Below are 25,680 nucleotides of genomic sequence, written 5' to 3'. Positions count from 1 at the left end.
TCCTGATTCCATACACTGGAGAAAATGTGGCGGGAAGAGGAGCAGCAGATAGACCCTCCTGGAATTCTGGCAAACTCCCATTGATATTATTGTGCCCAGATTTCACTGGAATTATTTCAATACAAGTACTCTTACCGGTATGTTTCTGTGAACCCAAATGGGAGAGTGGGGAAGTGGGGTGGCTGTTATGTGTCAATTCCACATCAAATCATTTCCAGCCTTCATCTGCCTTAGGATTTGGGCCCAGAACTCGCAGTTCACTTGGAATAAAGAAACTTTGGATTGAACAAATACAGGATATAATCAATCTTTCAGAGGAAAAGCGTAAGTCCACCTGAAAGTGAGGACATTTAGAAATACTGTTGTTTTTTCCTGATAATCTTCAGACAGAGGATCCCCTCCTGAGTTGATATGTGCTAATTTTTCTGCCAGTGCTGGGAATTTGCTATTACTAATCTTTGCTACCAAAGAATTGCCTCAAATTACTTATTACAGGTTTAAATGTAAGGCAGGAAACCCTGGATATAGTCTGTTTGTACATCTTGATATGGAGCATTAGCTGAGATTTTGAGAACTCTTGAAACAGACCTTTTTCCCTTGATAATTGTTAGGCTGTTTAACAGAAAATAGTGTCTAATTTCTGATTTTTATATTAAAGCAGTGGAATGTGTTATGGAAAAAAAAAGACAAATCATTTTGAAAATAAGATGGCATTCTTTTACTTTGAATCTGAATTATTTAAGTATATAGTTACGCTATGGATCTTTACAGTACATTGTTCTTTTGGAGTGAAGCTATAACCACTGTTTCTATAATATCTTAGCAGTGATCCGACACTTTTAACACTAATACACTTTCAACGCTGCTGTTGCATACAAGAAACATTGTTATATCTGGCACTGAGCTTTCAAGTGTTCAATCTGTATAGTTCTCCTTCACTGCAGTTTAAATGGTTCTCCCTCCATCCACCAAGATAAACCTTAATGCACAACTAAAAACAGAAGTCCTTTATCATATCTTCTAAGAGCTACTGAAGTATTTATACCAGTTAATACATATTTACACAATTATTTATTTTGCTACTACTGTGCCTAAATGATCATGACCTGTGTCAAGGCTTGGATGGGAAGCACTAGTCTCACTATTGTTAAAGACAGAGCTGTAGAAAAGCGGCTGCATACTTAGATCTCATTTCATTTGTTTCTCCAGGGGGTTGTATTAGTAGTGTTTTCATTAGAAATGTTTTTACAGATGTCGGCTATCCAGATATGAAGTCTCTGTGGTGGAGAAGCAGTCAGGAGTTTGGCATTCAGAACAGAAAGGAAAAAAAAATCATCTTTGAGGGACTAATTTATAGAAAAATAATTTACTGACTTTCTGATGTATAAATGTGCAGTAACCCCATGGCAGCTTTAATGCAGAGTAATTGAATTCTTGCAAGTACAGTTATTTTCTATTCTTAACTTGAAGAAATGCTACAGCCTGTCATTCCCCGTCACTGAAGACTAAAATAGTCCCCATTAATAATGCTTCTGGAAAAGTGAGGTCTCTTACTCTGTAAACCAGTACTCTTTTTTCCAAGCGAAATACTTGTGGTAGTTCAACAGCATTTTAAGCAATGTATGTGTTGCTACAAAAAAGTTTCTTTCTAACAACGTACATAGAGAGTAGATGGTTATGGAGGTGTTTAGTGTTACTGACTATTTGAGCAAAAGGTTTCAATGCAGTTGCTGAGACATAACTGCATTGACAAGATAACATGACATCAAAATTTAGAGTGGGTTTACTGGAAGAGATGGAGTCTAGTTGGATAGTCCACAACCCAATACTGTTTCAGCAGTTATCACACATTGCTCATAGCTGTAAATGTACTATGAAAAAACCTGTGAAAATTTGAAAATTATGATTTACTATGACTATCATACGTTTTGTTTTACAAATGCAAATGTAAATAGGGCAGCAAGATTAAATTACTTGGTTTTGAGTTGAGCAGGCAATCAAACTAATACTTTTTTTTGTAAAATTTAGGCTTAAGAGGTAGTGGTAAGTCTACAACATTTTTGTATTTGCTTAATAGTTTAACATAAAGTGAGGGTATTTTTATGTTTTGCTTTTCACATCTGGAGGTACAGAAAATAATTTTATTGATCTCATGTTAAGAGATGTTCCTTGACACCAAACCATCAGTATGTTTGCCTGAAAAGGCTATTTTTGGCAACAAAATTAATATGGTAATACAGTAGGTCATCCCGATCAGGGCTGAAAAGCATCATGAGCTACTATTTGCTTTATAATTAGCCGTGCAAGCAGCGAAGGTTGGGTCCCATTTGTGTCAAACATGAGTCGACATGATGCTTCTCATCCAAATAAATAAGACAATTTAGTTAGTAGTTTGTTCTTAGAGCCAGCACTGTGGGTGTGCTTTCATGAGTACCAATGCATATTTGGTGTAAACCATAGAGCCTACCTGCTGCTCCAGGAATCATCCAGGTGATGCATAGGATCTGTTTGGCCTAGATAATGTTTTTGATGCTTCTATAACAATAGTGGTTTTTACTGCAATTTTTTACAAATATGGACGCAGTGATGTTTTAAATACCCTAACTTACTGGTTTATCCTGTCTCTTCTGACAGTAATGCAATTGGATTGAATGAATGGGGCTAATAATCCAAAATAAATTGTATAGAGTGTCAAAAGCAAGAAAGAACACACCAGAACCCTAAGGAATTGTTAGGTGTATGCCCATAAGAGGGCAGTGCTATTTGTGGAAAAACTTGCACACCTCAGCAACATGATTATGTGTCTCTAAAGTGAGTTTTACCTGTCCCAACATCTTGCAGAGCAGATGGGCTTTTTTTTGTTTTGATTCCCCAACTGTATCGTCTTATTGCATATGGACAGCACATCATAAAAACCATCCTAAAGTTTTACCTGAGAATAGAAATTTTTATGTTACTGATCCCATTTCATTTACCTATATCATCATCAATGCAGATGGCTTGTAAAAGCCTGAGTAGAAATAGGTAGGCTGAGCAGGAGGACGTTTTAAAAGGCTTTATCTCAAACATTGTGTAAGGGAAAAGCAATGCTTTGCCATTCTGGCCAATAGCTTGTGTTGCAGTACTTTCTGCAACATAGCAAAATCTCTCCTGTGTCACTCATGAAGGTGATCCCACTGGTAGGCTGAGGGTTGGACACAAAGTCTATGGTTTCTCTGCCCATCTTGGTTGTAGGGGTGTTGAGTGATCTTGAGCAGGGCTCTAGGCCTTCCCTTCCTATCAGCAAAATGAGAATAATGTGGGAAAAGCTTTTCTGTGTAACTGGTTAGCAAACTGCTGTTCGCAATCTGTGCTGGTTGCAGTTGCCTTAATGCCCTAAAAGGGGTAGATAGATTCTTCAGCAAATGAGTACAAGCTATTTACTTTGCTCTTTTATAGTAGATAAATCACTATTTCATTCCTCTGGCTAATTACCAATTCATCTGAAAGCTTTACAAAAGAACAAAAAAATACTTCAATCCTTATGTATAACTCTAATTTCTAGGGAAGTTAAGGGAGTCTAAGCTGCAGCCTTCCAAGAAAGGCTAGGTTAATCTTGTTAAGAGATTAATTAAATAAAGTCCTTCAGTGAGGGCAGGAAAAAAGGCAAAGTATCTAAAATCTTGGGCCTGCCACGGACAAAACTTTTTGTAGTATGGGACAATACTACTTATTCTTGTTCCTCTCTTGACAAGATGAAGGTGATTCCTCATTATACTGATGTTTTGATGAATATCTAGTTAATTCTTGGTTGTTACAGCTGTATGAAAAAGAAAAGGTCAACCATTTTTTGCCATATGCCATCTATTGAGTAAATAAGTAATTATGAGGGGTTTAGTGAAAACTTTTATAGGAAAATCATTTCATGACTTATTAGTATTGAAATACTAATAAAAGCAAATCCCTATTATCCTAACAAACATTACAGATACTGTTGGAAATGAGTCTTGAAGGTGGGGGGAGGCCAACTCTTATCAAAGTAACTCTCAGATGATGTGAAACCCACTGGTCTCGGCCGAGCAGGGTGCCTGCACCCACATGCCAAACATGACTGTGCCCATGAGCTGGTCACAATTCTCCATCCAGGTCTGGAGGTCAGTACAAAAACTCAGGGACTGCTGAGACACAGAAGGCACTGAAAAGTGAAGGAGGCAACTTTGCATCCCTGCACTTGCCCTCACAAGCAAAAGGCTATTGCTACTGCTCACAAAACCTAAGCCTTTCCCTGGATAACAAGAATTCTCCGTTTCTTTTGCTATAGCAGAGTTTAGCCCCTCTATTTTTTTTTCTCCTTTTCCTGTTATCACATATATTCATGATGATAAGAATAGCAGATTTCCCCAGCAAACAAATAAATTGAAGTGCTTTGTTTACAATAAATAATAAAAAAGTTTGCTACTTAAACATGCAGAGAAATGTGCTACTTTATATAATTTGTATTGAAAGCAATCTTGATCTAACAATCTTTTTTTGAATAGTAGCATCTACAGAAAGTGTTTGTTTGCTTTTTTTTAAGATAATTTTTATTCTTACTCAAGCAATCTTTCAAAAAGACCTGAGGATTTTAGTGAATTTTCTTTTTTGCTCATTGAATTAAGTCATTCACATCATCTGCACCATTATTCCTGGATGTATCCTACCACTATAAAGTGAAGTATCTTGGCTAAAATAAATGCTTGTAGAATAACAACACAGAAAAAAAAAATAGAAATAAAGAAAGAAATAGAAAAGCCTGCCCATGTGTTTATTTTAATTGCTGCTTATTTTACCACTCAAGTTTCAGATAAAAATGCATTTTATGCTTTATGGAATGCAATCTGTTACAGAGCATGGACAACATGCTAACTTGTGTACCACAAAATAACAAGCTTGTATGAGTAGAGGCAGGGCTGCTGTTTATACTGTCAGATTCAAACTTTTAGTTAGATAATTTTTGGCAGTGAAAGTATCTAGTCTGTTACTTACACACAGTTGATCCTAACGTAGAAAAAATGGAAGTCCATTTAGGGCCTTTAAAATCTTAGCGTAACTTTTATATCATGGTAAGAGATGATTTAGAGTATGTCACATTAAAGACTATAATTCTTAAAATCTTTCCCCTGTTGTAGGCATTAGGTATTTAAATGCTAACACTTTTGTAAAAAAATTAAGAATGAATACTGAGCCAAACTACAAAGCAAATTTTAGTGGGCTTAGCTTAAAATTTGTTCTATTTAAGCTGACAAAAGAAGAGAAAGCAGGTATTTAATGTTGTCTACTTTTTTAACAGAGGAACAAGGGCTGCAATGAAGAACAGCAGTATGAAGTAAATAGACTTCCCTATGCAGTTTAAACATATATATATATATATATTTAAACATGCTGATGAAGGAAGAAACATAGTAAATAGAGTCGACATGGGTTTTTGGTTGGGGTTTTTTAAGGCAGAGAAACTTGCCTTATCTCACAGTCCTGTCCTCATTTTCTCGCAGTGTAGAGCACTTGGAATCTTGGAATCCAGGTTACATAGTGTACATTTTAGTAAGAAACAAAATTCTCTTTGGGGACACAAGAGGCAACATGTAACCTGGTTCACAGTATCTTCCATTTCTAATTCTCTTTTCCTTAGAAAAAACAGCAACAACAAGCAAACAAAAAAACCCCAATCAAACAAAATTCCACCATCATTTGGGGGTTTCCTCATAGAGATTTCTTAAATCCTGCATTTATTCATCTAAGTCATATAAATACATATTTTTAAAATGTCACAACTTTGACTCCCTTTTCTAATTCCATTTTTATTATCACAGTATCTATTTTAATGGCTATTAAGCTACAATGTCCGTACCTTATCTTTGTCAGTTAATGTATCTAATTCCACCATCCCAGAGGGAATAAACCTGAAGCTAAAGCCTGCAATATATTAAAGAATCAAGAACGCTTATGCAGAACAAACAGAGGATTTAGCTTGGATAAACAGCAGAGAGCTCAGTGTCTTTTATGTCCAGAGCTCAGGACTGGATGAAGAAAATGACTATAAATCATCCCTGTGAAACAACATAACATAGATGTTGTATGTTTATTTAAAACTTTATACAATCATTTATCTGGGCTATAGCTCAGTTTCAAAAAGTGGTCTGCTGTAATGAGGTACTGAGACTAGCAGTGATCAAGAGGAAAATGATATATAGTCTTCAACCAGAATTTGCTTATGGGAAGAATGGAAAGCACTTAAGCAGACACCAAGTATCTATAGCCAGTAGATCAAGCGGGAGGATAATGCAACAGTAACAAAAACTTTGATAAATTTTTTCCTGTTTCTCTTCAAAATATCACATTTCTTGTAATGTGACATTGTTTTGAGAGCTAAGCAGACAGCAATTTATGCCTTAATTTTCACACTTGAATAAAGACTGATTTGTTGTGATTGTTCGAGGTTTAATATGTTGCTCTACCAGACTTAAATTAAAAAGAACAGGCTAAATCTTTGTCTGGGCTTGCATTCCAGGGAGAAACACTTTTTAAAATACGCTGCTGGGTTTTTTTTTTTATCACTTACAGCAAACACTCCTGTGATTTCATGACTAGTAATTGCTAATTTTTTTACTGTGGAAAACTGAAGAGCCACTAATGATACATTTACTGCCTAAAGGAGACAGGCAAAAAATAGGATGCAGCTTTTACTGCAGAGGCAGCTTTTTTCTCCACAACCACTTTGCACCCTCGAGTGTTACAGAGGAGAGCCTAAAGTGTCCCAGATGTCACTGTTTGGCTACAGGGTTGCCCAAGCACCCATCAGGTGCCAGGACAAGGTTTAGCCAAAACATCCCAACTACAAATGTGCATAACCTGGACTGATTCAATTGTTGTGTGGGCACACTCCAGCAATTCCCACGGCGGTACTTTTTACCTTTTATTTCAATGTTCCAGCAGCTCTTCCTCAGTGGAAATGCATTCTATGACACAGGGCATCCCACACAATGCTTGGCAAACTGTCTTTCACAATGGCAGCTTCTGCTGTGGCTGCAGTCACCATCCCTCTCCCTAGGTGCTGCATGCAAAGGTTTTCAAATCTGCCTGACAAATCTCCTTCATTCTGAAAGGGATTTTAGGCCCCAAACTCTATAATTTTTCATTGCTTCCAGAGCTGATCTGGTGCAATTTAAAGCCTGCTCTTGGTTACCAAATTAATGTTAATTTAAGATGCTGTTACTCTAGCAGTATTATTTGACTTTGCAGGACAAGAAACGTGTTAGTAGTTAAAGAATTAACCATCAAAGAAATAGTAAATTGAGTCATACCATTTGCACCTAAATTTTTTATTTATTTATTTATTTTGTGGCTCATGAAGATGAGGGCCTGTAGAGATGCACTTGACTGAAGCACTGTATCTCCTGACAAGAATATCAGAGGTGAAACCTTTCTGTCTCTGTTTCCCCTCCACAGTTGACAGCACCCTGTAAAACAGTGCCATAAAGAGCACAGGCTCATAAATACTTCTATGCCTATGCAGCTCCGGATGTTTTCAAGCAAATATATTTATTATGTCAATAATGATAAAAAAAAAGATTACTTATTCAATAATTCATGATGGTTTCAGAGCTGCTGGAGGCTAATACGACTCACTTTACTTTAAATAACTTATAAATGTAGATTATTTTTATGACAGACTGAAGTTATTTTCGGGTGAATATTTATTTGAGCTTTAATTTTTTTATTAACCCAACATGTACTAGAAAAGAAGATGATGATCCTACTGTCTTTCTCCTGCTGCTCCCCCAGATGCAAGTAACAATATCTCTGAGAAGAGTTTTGTGGAAGCAAGGTCTTGAAAGTTCCTCCATGCCATCAACACCAGAGCAAACTCCTGTCATTTTTTTTTTGGTAGCTGAAAACATTTTGTATTTCAAGTATCTGAGTGTAAACAAACATCTCTAGAAGAAATAGGGAGGGCTGAGTCCATGCTCTCCCCATGGGAGCTGCTGCCCAAACCCCACACTTGCTCTTGCACAATGCACCCCAGGTGCCCAGGACAGCTGTGCCCTGGCACAGCTGGGTCATTCCTTGTGGCCAAGACACATGAGGGATGGCAAGGAGCAGCTGGGAGACAAGATGATGTGTCAGGTGCTGTGGAGTGCTGGACACTGCCACCATCAGACCTCTCCAAACTTCATCCTCATTGGATGATGGTCTGATCCTGCACAAACTGAAACAGAAATTACTTCAATAATCTTAAAAATAGTTTAAATTACCTCTGGAGTTTCCCCATTCAGAGTAAGGAAAAGCTGAAATATCTTCTGGAGAGCAGAAGGGGCAGAAGGCAGCAGGAGAAGGAGGGATCTCTTCATGCAAAAATTTAATCCATGTTCCTAAAGCAGGCTGATTTCCTTTTCTGTTTTTCTAGATGAAATATCAAATTCAAGATATTCTTTAAGCATGTATCTACATCCCAACAATCACAACATCTTAAGTGAGTGCTGTTGTGATGGTGTTTGAACTGTCTGAAGAAAGCATTTATTGTACACACAGGAAAATATATCAGGAGCAAGTTTAGGATGGCTTTTCTAGCTAGCTGTTGTTCAAAGTTAAATTTTACAAGCTAATTGATTTTGAATTTACTCACGATGTCTTTATGTTAAACAGGATGCATATAGTCTATATTTCTTCAATATGAAATTACTTTATTAGTTTAATTTTGCACATGCAAAAAATGTGCAACCCCGGGAATCCATAAATACAGGCACGGTTAAAAAAAAGCTTTGCTCTAACACCAATAAAAGCCGGGAAGAAATATTTTAAAACTACAACTCTGTGCAAATATGCAAGAAATCCACGCGGAGCCTGGTTGGAGCCAGTTTCTGGGCAGAGAAGAGTGACAGAGAAGTGTGCCCGAGGTGTGCACCCTTGGCCAGAGTCGGGGCTGTCCCCAGGTGGCAGAGCTGCCATATCTAGTCCCGGGGCCCTGCAGAGCGTGTGCCTAAGGACTGCCAAGGGCACCCTCCCTTCCTGCATCCACAGGGCCACCCTGAGGGCTTTCCTCCCCAGCCTGTCACGCTCCTTGCCCTGGAGCCCTGGCTCCCTGCGCCAGCACGGACAGAGAGCACCCTCTCTCTTTAATCGCTTAAGAAGTTACTTATGATATGCAACTAAATATTTAGTTGTGCAGAGGACAGCTTGTCACAGACAGCTTTGTTGCTAATGTATACAAATGCTGGTATGGCACTGGCTTCCTCCCTGCGTACACAGAGCTACACACACTGACCACAGCCTAAATAACCTGATTTATTTGTTTCAGTTGTTTGATAAGTGCATCATACCTCAAACCCTACGAAACCACTTTAAGAGGATTATAAGTTTTATAATGTGAAAAGATTACCCTGAGTGTGCTGAGCAAAGTTTATATTCAGAGACTGTGCAGGAGGTGAGGCATTCACAGAGGCTGGGGAAAGAGGGCTTGATAGATCAAAAAGGGATTTTCTTTGTTGCTGTACCTCGTGTTGGATTTTTTTCTTTCTCTTTTCTTCCATTACAAGAATGGCCTCAGAGAGCCACCAAATTGTTAACCTTGAGACTCTTACACTCAGCAATGGAAATTTCAGGATCTGCACTTTTTTAAAAATGAGGAACCATAATTTCATGGGCAAATCAAGGGAGGGGAGAGTCTGAGGGTTACCTGAAGGAGGGAGCTGTGAGGCTCATCCTGAAGTGGGGATGTGGGGAGAGCAGTTCAACCCAGGGCTCCATGAGCACATCACCCCCAAGCACAGTCTGCAGAGATGGCAGGTGCTCATGCAGTCTTGAGGATCTGTCCCATCACCCTTCCCCATGGTACGGACCAGCATCCATGAGCCCCAGTGCAGCTGAGAATCCAGAGGGGTCAGCAGATAATTGCAAAGCTGAGAACAAGGCTTTGCTCTGGTCTTGAACTGATGCTGTTGTCCTCATAGCATGCAGCTTTGCTGGGCTTGATATTTGTGTCATAAAGTGGCAGAGAGGGGAAAATAATTTAACCTTTTTAACCCTTATTGTTTAATTTTTGACATATGCTCAGGGAATACCTGTAAATAGGAGGGAGGTTAATTGAACAAAATTTCTGATGTATGTTTCCACCTATCCTTTTTAAACGAATGGACTTACACGGCAAGTGTTTAATACTGTGCTCTACTAATGTTCTTGTATGAACAAGGCAACGTGGAGGTAATATGGAAAAGAAAACAGTAATAGCAAGTGGAGGCAGTGCACACAGCATGGCAGAGGTCTGCTCATCTCAGAGGACTTTGCTCTGAGGCAGCAGACAGGGAGGGTGCCTAGGGGTTTTGCTTTCCCACAAAGTCCTCTGGGTCCTGCCTGATCTCATCCCCTCTGCCATGGCTGCATCACAGTGGGGTCCCCAGTCCCAGGGCCCCTATTACCCTCTCCCCTACCTCCCCCCACCACGCGCTTGGGCGATGTTGCTCCATTAAATAGCATGCTTCTGCCCAGTACTGTGTAGTCCACAGTACTCTGCTGTTACTAAAACAGCATTTATATTTTATTCTGTCTCCTGCATCTTTCATAAGGGAGTTTTTATGTGTCACCAGAAAATACTGGGTAACACACTTTATTAGCCTCATGATACTATGACCCATCAATACTTGTCGAGGCCTGATGAGATCATGCTACGATTGTTAATCAGAGCAAAGGAAGGAGGTGGAGTAGTGGGAAATTCCTTTAGGAAAGAATCAATTAGAGAGAACAGTACTGCAGGTAAGCATGCAGTGTGTTTTTCAGTGTAAAACAGCAGGCAGCCTATCAGCCCATCACTGATAACTTTCATTTAATAACAAACATTCCTTTTTTCAAGGAGAGAAGAAATACTGCATTAGCAGAACATGCATCTGATCAGCAAGTGGTTCTTTCAACCATTATCAGTCTCCTTAAAACCCATTATTTAGGAAAGCACTTAAGTGCAGAGCTGGCTTTAAACAGATGGAGTGTTGCTGGGACAGTCTCATTTATTCTTCCTTAGGCTAAAAGGTTTCAGCTTATAAGCTGAGCTCAGCTCAGCATTGATTACTCATGTGGAAGGGTGCTCTTGACTTGGGTTTTTCCTCTTCAGCAAGGACCTGTTTCCTGGAGAGGGAAGTGATTAATTTTGACTTCTTTGCATCTTCTTAAAAACTCAGAGCAGGGGCTGACCCTACTGCTGAGGTGTCACATGGGTGAGGTGAGGGATATGGCAAGACCGGTGCCACCACATAGTGATCACCAGGATGTATTTAAGCACTGTCCAAGCCTACTACTGTTGCTTTGTGCTGATAGTGCACAGTTCCTCTCTGCTGTATTTTTTGTCCTGCCCAGGGTTAGAGGAGGGTAAGCTTTTTGTGGCAGAGCAATGGAGATTGAGTGGTCATATGACTTCTCAGACTGCAGCAGAAGTCTACGGATCCAGTGCTCATGTCTCATCCCTCCAAATACTTACTTGAGTTCCTACAAGGACCCTTTAGATTGTGGTCAGTGGGAAAAGCCAAAGATACTTTGGTGACATCTTGGGTGAAAACCAGATCATTTACACAACCTGTTTTGCATACCAAGCTGAGAATGAAACAAGGTGTTCAGTGGTTTACATCCCTCAAAGTAATGCAAGTCAAGCTGATGACAGATGCCAGACTGATTGCTCAGTGCTACCAGCCTAGTTAGAACTTTGTCTGGTTTAAGAAGTAAAAATATCTACGTGTGCTTTAAGTAGTACTTTAGACTATCCTTGCTGATTTATCGCCATAAGGAGAATTTCAGGAAAAAACTCATACTGGCTGTATGTACTTGCAGCACATCTCACTGTACTTTTCCAAGAGGACAAATAAGACTTTATTTGAAATGTCTGGGACCAGCAGTCTTTCAGTAGGAAAACCTAGAAATCCTATTGCGCTGTTGTTAGTGCAAGGTCCTACTCTATTAATTTGGGCCCTAGGGACATTATGTTGAGAAACAAATGGGTGCTTAACAGTCCTAGCAGAACAACTACAGAGGACAGAAATAAGCCATACACAATAACACCTCCTGAACCAGCTGAATTATTTCAGAGAGTCACCAGAATTATTTTAAGAAATTCTCATAGAAAATCCTTGATCTGAGTTATGTCAGCACTTATGAGAGATTCCTTGGGGACTTTTGGCAGAAGGTACCTCATCCACAGTTAATACGGTCTCTTCATGACAGAGTGAATGGGCTCTTTCAAATGTTAAATACAGGACCAAACTTGGGGCTTTTATTAGAGGGGAGGAGTAGGTTATGAAAAGTGCATTTCCCCCAGTTTAAATTAAATATATGAGCTCAGGGAATATAAAGAGAATCAAGAACTCAAAAAATTCCAAGTGAAAAAGCCCAAACAAACAACCAAACAAACAAAACAAAACCAAACAACCAAACAACCACAAAACAGAACAAAACAGAAATCCACCAACCAAATGAAACCCCAAAACAAACAAACGAAACCACCAAAAAGCATAAACCAGCAATCACGAATCAGTAGGTGCTGTTACAAATCAAATACAATTAGTTTCACTAAAAAGCACTTGCCTGTATCACTGACCAAGGGAATAGAAATAAGTGCATCTCAATGAGATGCAAATATGTTTCCTGTGACCTCTACGCCCTGCTTATCTTGCTGAGTATTCGTATTTCTCTTCTACTCTGAAAAGAACTGGAACTATGCATTTAACAATAGCAACCTACTTCCAAGGCTCTCCTGGAACAGAGGTAGTGCCAAAATCACTCCTGTGCAAGTCCTGACGTAAGTGACGACTGCTCTGGGTATGGGGACAACAAAACTGTTTAAAAGCATAAATTTACTGCCCATTGATTAGCACAATTCCTGCAGGCCCCATGAAATTTTTTTAAATGGATATCAGATACTAGATCAAAGCTGAGAAATCAAATACAAATCTGCTTTGCTCAGGGCAAAATCCTGTGTTCATAGTTTACTCCTATTCCTTGTCGAACTATTCCACTTAACAGTGCATCTGATAAACAGAAAAAATAAAAAGCACTAAATATGCCAGTTTTGGTGGAATATTTCGGTTCAGAAGGGACCATTATATCATGCAACCTCATTTTTGTATACAGGGGGCTTTATGTTTAATCCAGCTATGCTTGGATAGGGCCCAATAGCCCCTTTGGCTGGAGAACACTTTCCTTGGCTAAAGCATATCTTTCAGAAATACTCTCAAGCTAAATTTGAGGACTTGGGCTTAGGCACTAAGCATCCTGCCTGCCCACATGCAGATCCTATGTATCCCAGCCAGGCTGATGGGAGGAGGGTTCAGCAGTTCTGACAGGGCCAGATCCTGAAGCAGCTAGCAAGAGGGAGAAAATTTTTCTAAACCCATTTGCAAACAATTTTCACTAAATACTTCCGTAAACCTTCTGGGCTCTGTAATTCAACACTGGCTTTGAGCTCCAGCCTTTTATTGGCAGTGTATCTTGGCTTGATCTCATGCTTACAACACTAAAAGCCAAGTTTTGAAAATTAAACTGTTGGGTTGACTATGGGTTAGATACACTCTCAATCCAAGTACGGCAGTTCTTGAATCTGTTTGTACTGATTTATAGTGAAAACAGTCTTTCAATTTATTTTTTGCAGTTTTTCCTCTTTTTCTATCAGAATAAAAAATAAAATCAATTTGCTTAAACTGCTTTGCTTTCTGTTTAATTCTGTAGTCCTTATGGACATACGTGGCTCTGACTGTCGTAAGACTGATGTTTCCAGTGCTTTTAGGTCATTCCCCATCCCCAATCCCTCTCATGGCAAACAAGTATTTCATATGAATAGAGGAAAAGGTGATGTAAAAAATGGAGAGTTTGTGATGGTCATAAAGAAACCGGATTACATGCATCAAAAGTGATAGAGACATACTTTAGCAATCAGACAAAGATGGAAAGAGTAAAGAGCAAAGATTTCCTCCATATCTCTCCCAATCAGCAGTAAAGAGGCATGAGAGTTTTTTATTTAGAACTTTCAGGTTTTTTGTCATGGACAAGAGAACATGGTGAGAAGAAGTTTTAGTTCAATTTAGTTTGGGATTTAGTACACAGAAATCTTCACACAAGTTTGTTTTATCATCTCCGACCTCACGTGACACCTCCCTTATGTGCCTCCATGTATTCTGCCATTGCCATACAGTGACATTCACTTTTCATTTTGTCCTTCTCATGGACAAGAGGCAGTCACTTTGTTCCCAGCCCTCGAGCCTACTGTGTGTACAGGCACCAAATTGGACTTTCTGTGCCCTTAAAATAAAATTCAGACAAGAGGCAAACCATGAAAAATTTGCTGCCTGTGTCATGGGGTAAGGGTAGTTTAAGTCAAATAGAAGATATATGTATGTATGAAATATGTATATACATTTCTGTGTTTTTTTACTGTCTTGTGTTACTACCTTCCTTTTTGCCTGTCTAATAATACAACACCGTGTTAGTTTAAAGCTAACTTAGGAAACTATGTAGCATAAGGGACTCATAACTTTTTATTCTTCTGGGAACTTGCTGAGGCACTGAAAGTGTTCCCAAAAATAAGGTGGACAAAATGTTTGCTGGTGAGACATCACATGGCAGCTCTGACATGTCATCGTACCAGTTTTCTATTTTTTTCTTAACAATTCACCTTATCTCTTGGGAAAGTTTACCTTAGAAAACTGTTGTGGGAATAGAAAGATACGTTTTTGTCTGGTAAATGGAAACATGATGTTTTAACCACTTTCCCAATACAAAATACCACGGCAGCTCAGCTCAACTCTCCACAGTCAACCATCCTCATCAACCAGACAGGTGCTGCTCTGCTTTTGCGCTCATTTAATCTAGGATGTGTTTGCATTTCTCATTAATGTGCCAGCTCCCATTTGGGAAGCATTCTTTTACAATCGATGGAAGTCAGTCAGTAAACCTAAATATTTGCAGAGGCTATGCCTAATAAGATCATTCAGGCAGCTGTTGACATTAGTGTCACAGGGACAGGAATGCATCCTTGGGAAAAAACTCACGTACGTATGTATGTGCATAAACATATGCACACTCCTCACACGCTCACAGACCTCTTCTCTCTTCTGCTCCTCATAAACCCTGCACCTACCGGGGCACACATGAACACCATGCATGTGCAATGCAGGAATATCACTGAAGCTAAAGTTTAACTTCCACATATGAATAAAACTAATGGTGCTATTTAAATACAATAAAAACTTGCAGAGCTGCACTGCCAAGTTGTGCAAGGTCACATTGCAATGTGTCGGTTGTAAAGATTTCTAAGGAGCCTGTTTTCTTGAGTAATAGCAGTTGGAGAAATGCACTTATCTGAAGAATGAGACTGTTATAGGTTTCTGTAAATCAAACCCTAGCCAAAGCGCAGTTCCTTAATATCCATTTTCCACTTCAACACTTTGACTACAGCACACACTGGGCTAAATCCTGCTCAGCTGACATAAGTAGTCCACTCAAATCAATGCTGGCATGACTGGCACCATGTAAATGCAAAAGATAGCTTGAGTGACTGCATGCAAGGAGGAACAGGAGAGTTTGCTGCTTTCTGCACATAAATATTGGAAGTGGTACCAATTGCTCTGCTAGATAGGCTCAAACCATGTAGTGTTCTTGTTAAACCAAGCTCATGGGAAGTGATGTCAATCTGGTAGACTGAAGCATAGAAAGCAGTGCTCCCACCTTTCAGAGTTTTATTACCTCTCCTGCACCCTCAAGCAGTGCACACCGTTAATGGGTGCCCCTGTGGTTCACAAGGGGTGATCACTGAAAGCTCTTCAAAGTGCTTTTGAGATAGGTGTGTTTTTCCCTTAAAATTTCTACTTGCAGTTGTCAGTACCAGGGAAATGAGGCTCCCATCCAGCACAACTTCTTGCCACAGGTGCTCACGAAACTGGCTCAGCTTCCATCAGTTCATGGAATACTTGGGCGCATTAAAACCAGCCACTCTGGGAAACCCCCTCTTGTACAGAGCTACCACAAGAAGTATGTGCCAGCTAGGAGATTGTGTAGCAGGGTCCAAACTGGGCCCCCAGCTGGGAGGTTGTGTGGGGAATGGGAGCCAGCTCCTGGCACCACGTGCTCCCCGGCAGGGCACCCAACTCCCACACCACATCTCATGGAGATGCTTGGAGTGACTACCCTGCTGGCCTACCTGTAGGCTAGCGAAAAACATAGGCATCTGTAAAGTGTTTTTTACAGATTCTATTAAACACTGTTATTCACAGGAAGCCTTAGAAAAATCTAACACTACATTCGCTTCTAAGGTATAATAGATGTAAAGTCTTTTTTTTTAAATCATTTTAATGCGATCATTTGTTGGGCCTTAGGGTAAAATTACATTTCACAGCTCCCTTGTTCCCATGCTATGGTAAAAAAGAGATTGATGTCTGAAATTTCAACTGTATTTGTCTTACGAATTTGTCCGACTCCCTGGAGAATAATTGTCTCATATCACTTGAAGGCTGGTAATTCCTTTGGAATGACCTCTGTGTTATAATTACAGCAAGAGTACTAGCGTGTAGCTAGGCAAAGGGAAAGTTAATGTTCTTGGTTTCTAGTCGTGTTATTTTTATTAAACTGTTCCCCTTTAAAAGAAATACCTGGAGATATGGACTCTCACTCAAGAGGGCTTTTTGCAGATAACACAAAATGTCGTTTTTCCTGCAAAACACTTACATGCATTAACAATTATCTGAAGGGTGCAATGTATTCTTAAAGCCATTGTGTATTTCTGGAATATATTAGCAGAATTGGAGACTTCAACATGTCATTTGCCTCAGGATTATTTATTTTATCCCACTTCAAATGTTTTGAAATTTTTTGAATATATATTCAACCATGGCTCATGTCACTTTTCTATCTTGATATGAGATTGAACTGAGAATAACCTAAATATGCCTTCTCCCTAAGAAAGAAAATCCTGCAGAGCTGGGAAGAAATCTAGAGAAAACTAGTGAGCATATCAAAAGGCATAGAAAATTAGATGTGCACTTGCAGAAGTAACAAAAAAGAGGATGTAATCTGGTGTACTGCTTTGTCCTGTTTGTGTTGGTCTCTGTGGACCATCAGTCTGAGCAGTGCTGGGGCTGTGTGAGGGGGTGCAGAGAGAAAACCCTCCCTGCAGCTCTGGGGGCACTCACTGACACACACAGGCACAGGGATGTAGAATTACTGTTACCATTATAACGATTTACATGCTCAAATCCTGTCTGCCTCGGCAAAGTGATAAATACCTCAAAATATTATACATTATAAGGTCTATTCTATTCTTGATTTACAAGGTCAATTACCTATACTAACTTCTCTTAATGCTGGTGGGAATTTATTTTATAAATCTTCAGCACACCCAGAAAGGACGTGGGAGCCAATTTGGCATGATTATTCTCTCCAGAGACACAACCAGCATCTTACTTCCTCCAACCATAGTTCTGACGCACATTTTTGGGTGATATTTGAAGGTGAAAATGTGGTTTGGTAAGTGGGATGGGGCTGCATGCTTCATTTAAAAAGAAAGCACAGGCTCTGCTTAATACATTTACTGCATTATAGTTCTAAAATGGGAACATTCATCAATTGTTATACTAAAAACTGAGATATTCTTAGTACTTGTTGGCCTCTGCCTATGGTGAAACTGTGATATCTTATAGTGCACATCAATTATTTATTAGTGGATAGGTTTTTATATATGTTATGGCCTTAGACCAGCCTGGTTATAATTCTGTGTCTAAACATTGGAACTCTCAAACATTGGAGTAACTCCCCTTCATTATTAAGGGATAGGTATCTGTAACTGTTTAATAATGAGTAAAAAAAAAAGAACTACTCCATCCTTTATACTTCCTTCAACAATGTCCCTACTCAATATCCTTGATCAACATCTTCCTTTGTCCAGTGAGCAAGTAACCAAAATTGTGACTTCTGAAACTGGCTCATAAATCTTTAGGGATAGCCCATATAATAACCCTATGCTTGTAGGCAACAAGAAACTTTTGATCCAGGTTTCAGCAACTGAGTTCATCTTTATTTTTTTCTCTGTATTTTCTGATAATCCTAGAGGGTTATGCCTAGTTTACACAAGTAACAGCAATATATAATTTCATATTTTTTGGCTGATTTAAAGCATATATGGTTTTTGTTAACTTAGGACAGGAGGGACTCAAATTTATGTCATAAATGACCTAGAACCTTCATAAACATATCGGTATAAAGTCACTAAAAATAAAGCTTCCCTAAGTCCTTTTAGTTAAATGACTTGATGTATTTGTAAAGCAGCCTTGCATGGAGGCAGTATGTTGACAGAATTAGAGGAAAATGAGAAACTTTGTTGAAGCTTAATGAGAATTAATGTTTTGGCCATTGAACTTGATGGATATGTTGGAAAAATAGTTAAAGTGCTTGCTGTGTTAATGTCAGCTGACATAACAATTGTTTCCAGAGAACCAGACTTCTGAATCCTCATATAAAGCACTGGGGAACTTGAACAACACAAAAGAATGTAAGGTTTGGAGAGAGTGGGGGCAGGGAAAGGAAAGAAAAACATTATATAAGTTTAGCTACTTCCAGCTCATTTTTCCCCATTGAAATAATGAACATAAGGGTGTCTGAGTAGCAATCCAAGCCAAGTTTGGAGACAGTGTCAAGACCAACATCTTGAGCATAAGAACCATCCCGTGCATTTACCAAGCTGCACCAGAGTCTTTAATCCATGTCTATGGCCCTTCAATGAAATGAAAACTGGTTTATAAGGTGAAAGGTAATAAAGGCCTTGGGGAAAAAGCTATCCCTTGGCTAGCTGCAGACCACTCTCTTCACTGAATTCAGAGGAGCCAAAAGCAGTGCAAAGAGGCTGCTTCTGTGCATGCACAGCAGAGAGGCAGAAAGGCAGACCTGACCTATTTTTGCAGCATAAGCCCGCCACTATCCTGCTTGGTTGAGATGGAGAAGGCAAGCACTATCCCTCAGTGGCCGAATCCTCAGAGCCAAATGCTCTGTTGCCCTGAAGTTGTCAGTCTTCCTCTGTGCTGTGCTTCAGGCATCAGCTTGATGGCTCCCAGAAATCTCATACCCCTTCTGCAGGGAAATTTATCTTTTTTTTTTTTTTAATAAGTACATCATATATTTCAAGATGCTACAGAACAACTTTATTTGGTCTGGATCAACTGGTGTTTGAGCTGGCAACAGCCCACAGAGGTCCTCTGCCATAGTTATCATGTTGCACACACTCATTAACCTCCCTGTATAAAATAATGAACAGAATATGCATAACATTACCAGTTTTTCATAAGTGCAAAACCCAGAAGAATCCACAAATCAGCAGAAGAAAAGTTTACACTACTGGGGTAAATTGGAGGACAATCTATTACTATGATAATACCAAAAAGCAATAACTTTTCATTGTGAGGAAAGATGTGTTCATTCTCATACCACATATACATAGAAAACATCCTAATGATTTCCCACAGACTGGAGACTTACTAGTGGAAAAATTCTGAAAAATATATCATTTCTATCTTCTCTCTCCCACTCATTTTCTGAAGGCATGTAGGAGCCTCCATGTCATTTGCTTGGAATTGTTCATTTACTGGGGTAGCGAGGGGATCTAAACCACACGTTGTGTGCAAAGAGGAGCTTTATTGCTGCTGTGTCAACTCCAGTGTTCAGCTCTTGTGATCCAGCACAGCTGAGAAAGGGGTTTTGATGGGATGACTGACCCTTGGTTCCCACCCACTACTTGGGCTATGATGTGTGGAATTGTCCTTCCAGTTTATTTCAGTGATCCCCAAAGGCAACTGTGAATCACTGTGAAGTAGAAAATGTCCTTACTGCATGTTTTTTGAAAGACCTGACCTAGTGAGGGCAATCTTTCATTACAGATTTAAAGTTTAGGTTTTAAAGCTTTCCTGGTCCCCATATATGGGAACTCAGTAGGCTGCTACAATCCCAGCATACGTGTTGCTTGCATATGATATATTTCCATCAGTTTTAAAGTAGACATTCTGGAAATTGCTTAAATAGCCACAAACTGTATTTCACAAGACAATGGCTCTGATTAGCCCCAACTGCATATATGTTGCTTTGGTCGTGGAGAGTGTTATCTGTTTCTAGAAGAGCAAGAGGGTTCACCCTGGTAACTGCAGTCTCATTTCAGTGACTGCTAAAATTATAGAGAAGATTATTCTAGGAGGTATTGAAAAATACCTGACAGACAATCACAGTCCTTGGTCACAGCTAGCTTCATGAGTGGAAAGTCCCGCTTGTCAAACCTGATTTCCTTTTATGACAAGGTAACCCACCTAGCTGATCAAGGGAAGCAGTTCATGCAATCTTTTGGATTTCTGTAAAGCTTTTGTTACTCTCTCTCACAGGATCCTTCTGGACAAAATGTCCATACACAGCTGGATAAACACATCATGTGGTGGGTGAGCAATTGGCTCATGGGTCAAGCCCAGAGGCTAATAGTGACTGGGGTAACATCAGACTGGTGACCTGTCACTGCTGTGGTTCCACAGGGCTCCATCTTGGGCCCTGTGCTATTCAACACCTTCATAAATTACTTGGACTCAGGACTGGAAGGGATACTAAGTAAGTTTGTAGATGATGCTAAATCGGGAGGAGACTCCCTTGAAGGCAGGGAGACCCTGCAGAGAAACTTTGACAAATTAGAGGGCTGGACAATCACCAGTCTGATGAAGTTTATGACAAGCACTGGATTCTGCACCTGGTATGGGAAAGCCCTGGATATATGTACATACTGGGGAATGAGATGCTGGAAAGCAGTGCCATAGAAAAAGACCTGGGGATCCTGGTCAATGGCAAGTTAAATGTAAGTCAGCAGTGCCCTGGCAGCCAGGAGGGACAACTGTGTCCTGGGGGGCATCAGGCAAAGCATCACCAGCCAGTCGAGGGAGGGGATTGTCCTGCTCTGCTCTGCACTGAGGCAGCCTCACCTCTGTGTGCAGTTTTGAGTGGGATATGAAAGATATAAAGCAATTATAGAGTGTCCAAAGAAAGCCTATGAAGATGGTGAAGGGCCTTGAGGGGACGCCTTATGAGGCAGCAAGCCTGGTTACAGCAGCAAGCCTGGTTAAGTTCAGGAAGTGTTTGGACAATGCTCTGAGGCATGATGTGATTATTGGTCCTGTGTAGGACCAAGAGTTGGATTTTGCTAATCCATTGTGGGTCCCTTCCAATTCAGGATATTCTATGATTCTATGATTTTTAAGCCCTTTTGCAGACCTCGTCTTAGAAGGGTTCATCTGCCCTGTCTCCAGCTTGTCCATCCTTCCTCACACAGAAAATATGAGAAAAACACAAGTTTCTTTCCTTGCACGGTAAACAGACTGCTGTAGGACCAAGCCCTACGGCAGCCTTGCAGAAATCCCATTACCAAGTGGAAGATCATTCCTGTTTGGCAAAGGTTCTGCTGAACATCACACTGCCCATATCTTTTCCCATGCTATGTATTTGGTACAGGTACACAGCCACACTTATGCCCATGATCCCTCTTTCAGACGGCTGGTGGTGGCTATGATGTTAGCCTTTGAGGCTGTGAGTTCCCCAGGCTGCCATCTCTCTGAAGGGAGAAGTTTAGGAACAATTTAGATCATAGAGCTATCATAAAGCTTTCATCAGTCAATAAAACAGGCTTTCCTCTTCATAAAAAACGACTAAAATTTCTTTGTCTTATAAAAAGAATATTGATGCTGGAACCCTAAAAACTTTGTCTGAACTTTTATTCTCTTTACTTCTCTTTTCATTTCCTGTTTTTCATTGTGGTGAATGCTTTCATTAGAGCTTTAATGCTTTTTGATCCATTTATGGGTGAGGTGTCTCAAATAACACCTCCATGTTGCCTATCTCCATTTTCTACCAGCAGGTCTCCGTGACCTCTTAGGAACTGTGAAAGGGATGTCTTCATCAGTCTCCTACTTCTTCCGAAGGCAAGGAAGAACATGAGATTAGGTGTAGAGAAAAATTGCGCTTCAAAGTCCTCTACCATTTTAAGGCCCCTTCAAAGAGTACCAGGAGTAGTGTACACGATGAATGACTTTTTTGCTGTCTTTGCAAGCAGAAAAACATTGTTTCTGTGAAGAGCTTGCACCAATATCATCACAAAGTACTGCAGCCAAAACACAGAGCAGGCGCAATATTTTTCTATTTTCAGTTAATTTCTCCTGATTTTCTCCTTCCCAAGTGGAAAGCAGAAGCAAATTGTCACTCCTGGCTGAGCCCCACCTTGCCTCATGCCTGCAGAAATGCTGGTGATTTCACTGCTGAGGCTGAAGCCCCAGCACCAGCCACAGAGTGCATAGATTGTGACTGTCCTATTGCATGAAGGCATTATTCAGGAAATATTTAGCTGTATTTTCCTGATATTTGTATGCTGGCTAAGTTTTTTTCAATTTAAATCTTTCTTGGTAGAAAGGCAGTGTTTTTACTTGCTTGTGTTATACCTGGCAGTCGAGTGTCTGCTATTAATTGCCAGCATTCAAGTATTAATACAGGAAATAATGACAGGAAAGAGTTACAGAGATATTCCCCAAGGTGCTGCTTCATAGGCAAGTCAGAGAGCCTTTCATATGATTTGATCACTGTAATATATTCATTCAGCGTCTGTTGACACATGGGTATTTCCACACAAATCCTACTCTGAGGTTTACTGCCATAAATATTTTGAGACTATCTGTCAAGAAGATATCTGAAGAAATCAGAAACACAGGAAAAAAAAAAGAAAGAGAAAAATTAGTCACATAACTTATTCACCATGAGTAATTTGGTCTACTCCATCTCTATCTCCGCACAGGCAATACTGCACAGCAGTTGACAGCTCTGGGTTGGTGACAGTCAGGAAATCAGTTCTTTACAGCATTGTCCTCTTCCCATGACTCAAACTTTTACAATTTAATGGTAAGAGATTTTAAATTATTGCTGGACAGTTGATTGAAAGTTGCTGTACCTGTTCAAAATGTTGTAAGTAAAAATTGATGTGATTTTGAAAATGGAAAACTATTGTATGAAACTCTTTAGCACCAAGAGAGCTTTCTGGACTATGGCCATAAGCTGCATTTGCTCAAGTCAATTTTGCATTAATCAGTGTGCCTTGAAGATTACGTCCTATGTTTTTTTATTTAGTGGGTCATATATTTTAAAAAGTGCCTTTAAGTGTTTTGATGAAACACATTAAAAATCCACTGTAATGCTTAGGTGCCTGGCAGTTTTAATATATAGCAGGTACATTTGCCTTTGCAGTTTAAATAATCTGGAAGAGATGCTTCATTATTTATTTTTAAATTTTATCACCAAAGATCCATAATATCTGAAAATCAAATTTATAGTACTTGTCTCCGGTATCTTCAAAAATATTAATGAATGTTTTCCAGTCAAAAATATTAATGAATGTTTTCCAGTTACTCAACAACAAAATCAGACTTTTAAACGAAGTTTTCCAGCTAGGAATTACATAAATGATCTTCCAGAAGAGCATGAAAAGTAGTACCATGCTATCTTTTTTCTACCTATAGAGCCCACAGACAAAAAGTAGTCTAACTTTCAGCAAAAATGCAAAAGTCAGACCATGGTGTATTCTGATTTTCTAAATATTCACAGGTCTGATGCTTTCTCTATGGTCTGTCTGAACATTTTTGGTCATAAAATACAGCTAGACTTTTCCCAGTAACCAGACTTCATCTGAACTTTGAAGTTTTTTGTGAAGAAATCTGGCTGTCATGCATGGGCTGCTGTCAGCAGAAGCACTTTGCCATCTCACCTCCACTTCTGGGTGAAAAGGTGAGTATATGAATAAAGGTTTTAGAGTTCGACCTTCCATTATAGCTTAAGTCCTTTAAATAGACAAATGACAAGCACAAAGCAGTCTGCATGTGCTGTTTTAGCCAGTAAAAAGCTCTTGACACCTCACATTGGCGCAAGCTGGTGATACTTTACCACAACTCTCCTGTGCCCTGGCTCTGCCTTACCCTGACCCAGAAGAAAGTAAATTTTCTGCCTCAGGCAGCAAGCTGCAGAGGCATGGATGGATCTCCTGAGAGGGCCTTGGAAGTGGCATCTCTTGGAGCATGGCAGAGCTGTGTGAGCAGAGGAAAGGAGCAAAAGACCAGAAGCAGCAAAATGAGAGGTATACTTGGGTCACTGTTTAGCAGAAATCCAGACAGTTGGGTTTTTTAGGGCTCTCCAAAATAACATTTTTACAGGGAGAAGTCCAGCCCAAGATCCTGCAGTAAGAGCTGCCTTGTCCATGTCCTAGAACTGCCTGTCTGCTGAGCTGAACTCCTGTAGGGAGGAAGCCTTCTCCTGCTATGGGGCCACCGTGTCAGGGAGAAAGGATGGCTGTAGCAGTACACACATTCTAGAGGCCAGGATGAAGGGACCCAAGCTGTGAATATGAATATTCACAACAGTTATACCCACAGCTAAATGTAAAGGACTGGCTTCAGCTCAGTCTAGGATTTGAGCACATATTTTGTTTCAGTGCTAGTCTATCCAAACTAATTTGTCCATCTCTAATAATTTTACCCACTGGGCTCCATCTCACAGCTTTTAATCTTTATTCAGGCTATAAGCCCATTGACCTCAGTAACAGCTCTGCCAGGATAAAGATTGAATGAGGACCACAAGATTCAGACTGAATATCTTGAATACCATTTAGATATCATTTCCTCTATAAAGATCTCCAAATTTCTTTAAATAAAACCATGGAGAAGTGGGAGATGATAACATCTTCAGTGTTATGATTCAGAATAATCACTTCTCAAATGTACATGTGAGGTAGAAGACAGAAAATGAACCTTTTGAAAGAAATACAGTCTACATAACATACTGAGAGTGGTAAATGGGTAAACAAGTTCTGGCAGTGGTGAAGTTATGTGAATACACAGGAATTATTTACTACTTTCCTCTGACTAGAAGCAGGACCACACAAATACAGGCCTGTCACAAATATATATGTAGGGAATGATGACTCCAATTCATTACATTTAGTGGGATTCCATGTGTTTTGCTGGGCTGCTGACCTACTGCAACAATATTAAAATGCACTGGGGTGCATTTTTTAAATTACAGAGGAAAAATGAGAGGAGCCTTTAAAAGACTTTGCATGTACAGCCAAGTCCACACTTGGTGCAGCTCTCTGAAGCTATGCTACCAATAAGGTTGAATAAAGTCTGGGACTGGAACAGACATGTTCACTGACTACTGTCCTGTGGAAGTCCTATAGCAAGTTTTATAACCTGTTCTCTAGCCATATTTGAGTTACTCTAATTTTGCATTATTGTGCAGTTTCACATTATTTCCCATGCCCAGCTGTTAGAGGTTTTCCTGAGCCTGGTTACTGTTTGTTAAAAACAGAGGAAGTGTGCAGTGGTTCACACAGGATGGGACAGGAGAAAAGATGAGAAGGCTGCAGACAGGGGCTTTACAGAAATTGAATGTTAAAGCTGGAGCACTAATAAGCTCAAGCTTCCTTATCTTGGCCAGCTCTAAAGTTGAAATTTGTGGAGTTTTCTTGGCCTTCCATCTAGATCTGACCTATCCTCTGAGAATATGTAGATATTTTTGGCTTTTTTAGAATATACTGCACAGATCAGAGATCAGAAAAATTACAGCTGGCAGAAACCTTACCTCATTTATTCTGTC

General features: G+C 39.8%; 1 protein-coding gene across 1 annotated transcript in view; it reads left to right on the top strand.

The window, feature by feature from the left end:
• CEP120 (centrosomal protein 120) overlaps positions 1 to 22,937 on the top strand; it is a 63,300-nt gene extending 40,363 nt beyond the window's left edge. Inside the window, exon 20 of the mRNA XM_029965436.1 lies at positions 22,835 to 22,937. Coding sequence (XP_029821296.1) covers positions 22,835 to 22,855 — 21 coding nt within the window. The 3' untranslated portion in view covers positions 22,856 to 22,937. The remainder of the gene's footprint in view (positions 1 to 22,834) is intronic.
• Positions 22,938 to 25,680: the final 2,743 nt, after the last annotated feature.

Source organism: Manacus vitellinus, unplaced genomic scaffold (genome assembly GCF_001715985.3).
Source record: "Manacus vitellinus isolate BGI_N305 unplaced genomic scaffold, ASM171598v3 scaffold_9_pilon, whole genome shotgun sequence".
NCBI classification, from domain to species: domain Eukaryota; kingdom Metazoa; phylum Chordata; class Aves; order Passeriformes; family Pipridae; genus Manacus; species Manacus vitellinus.
Note: the sequence above shows the minus strand (reverse complement) of the source record. Positions and strands in the feature narration are given on the sequence as shown.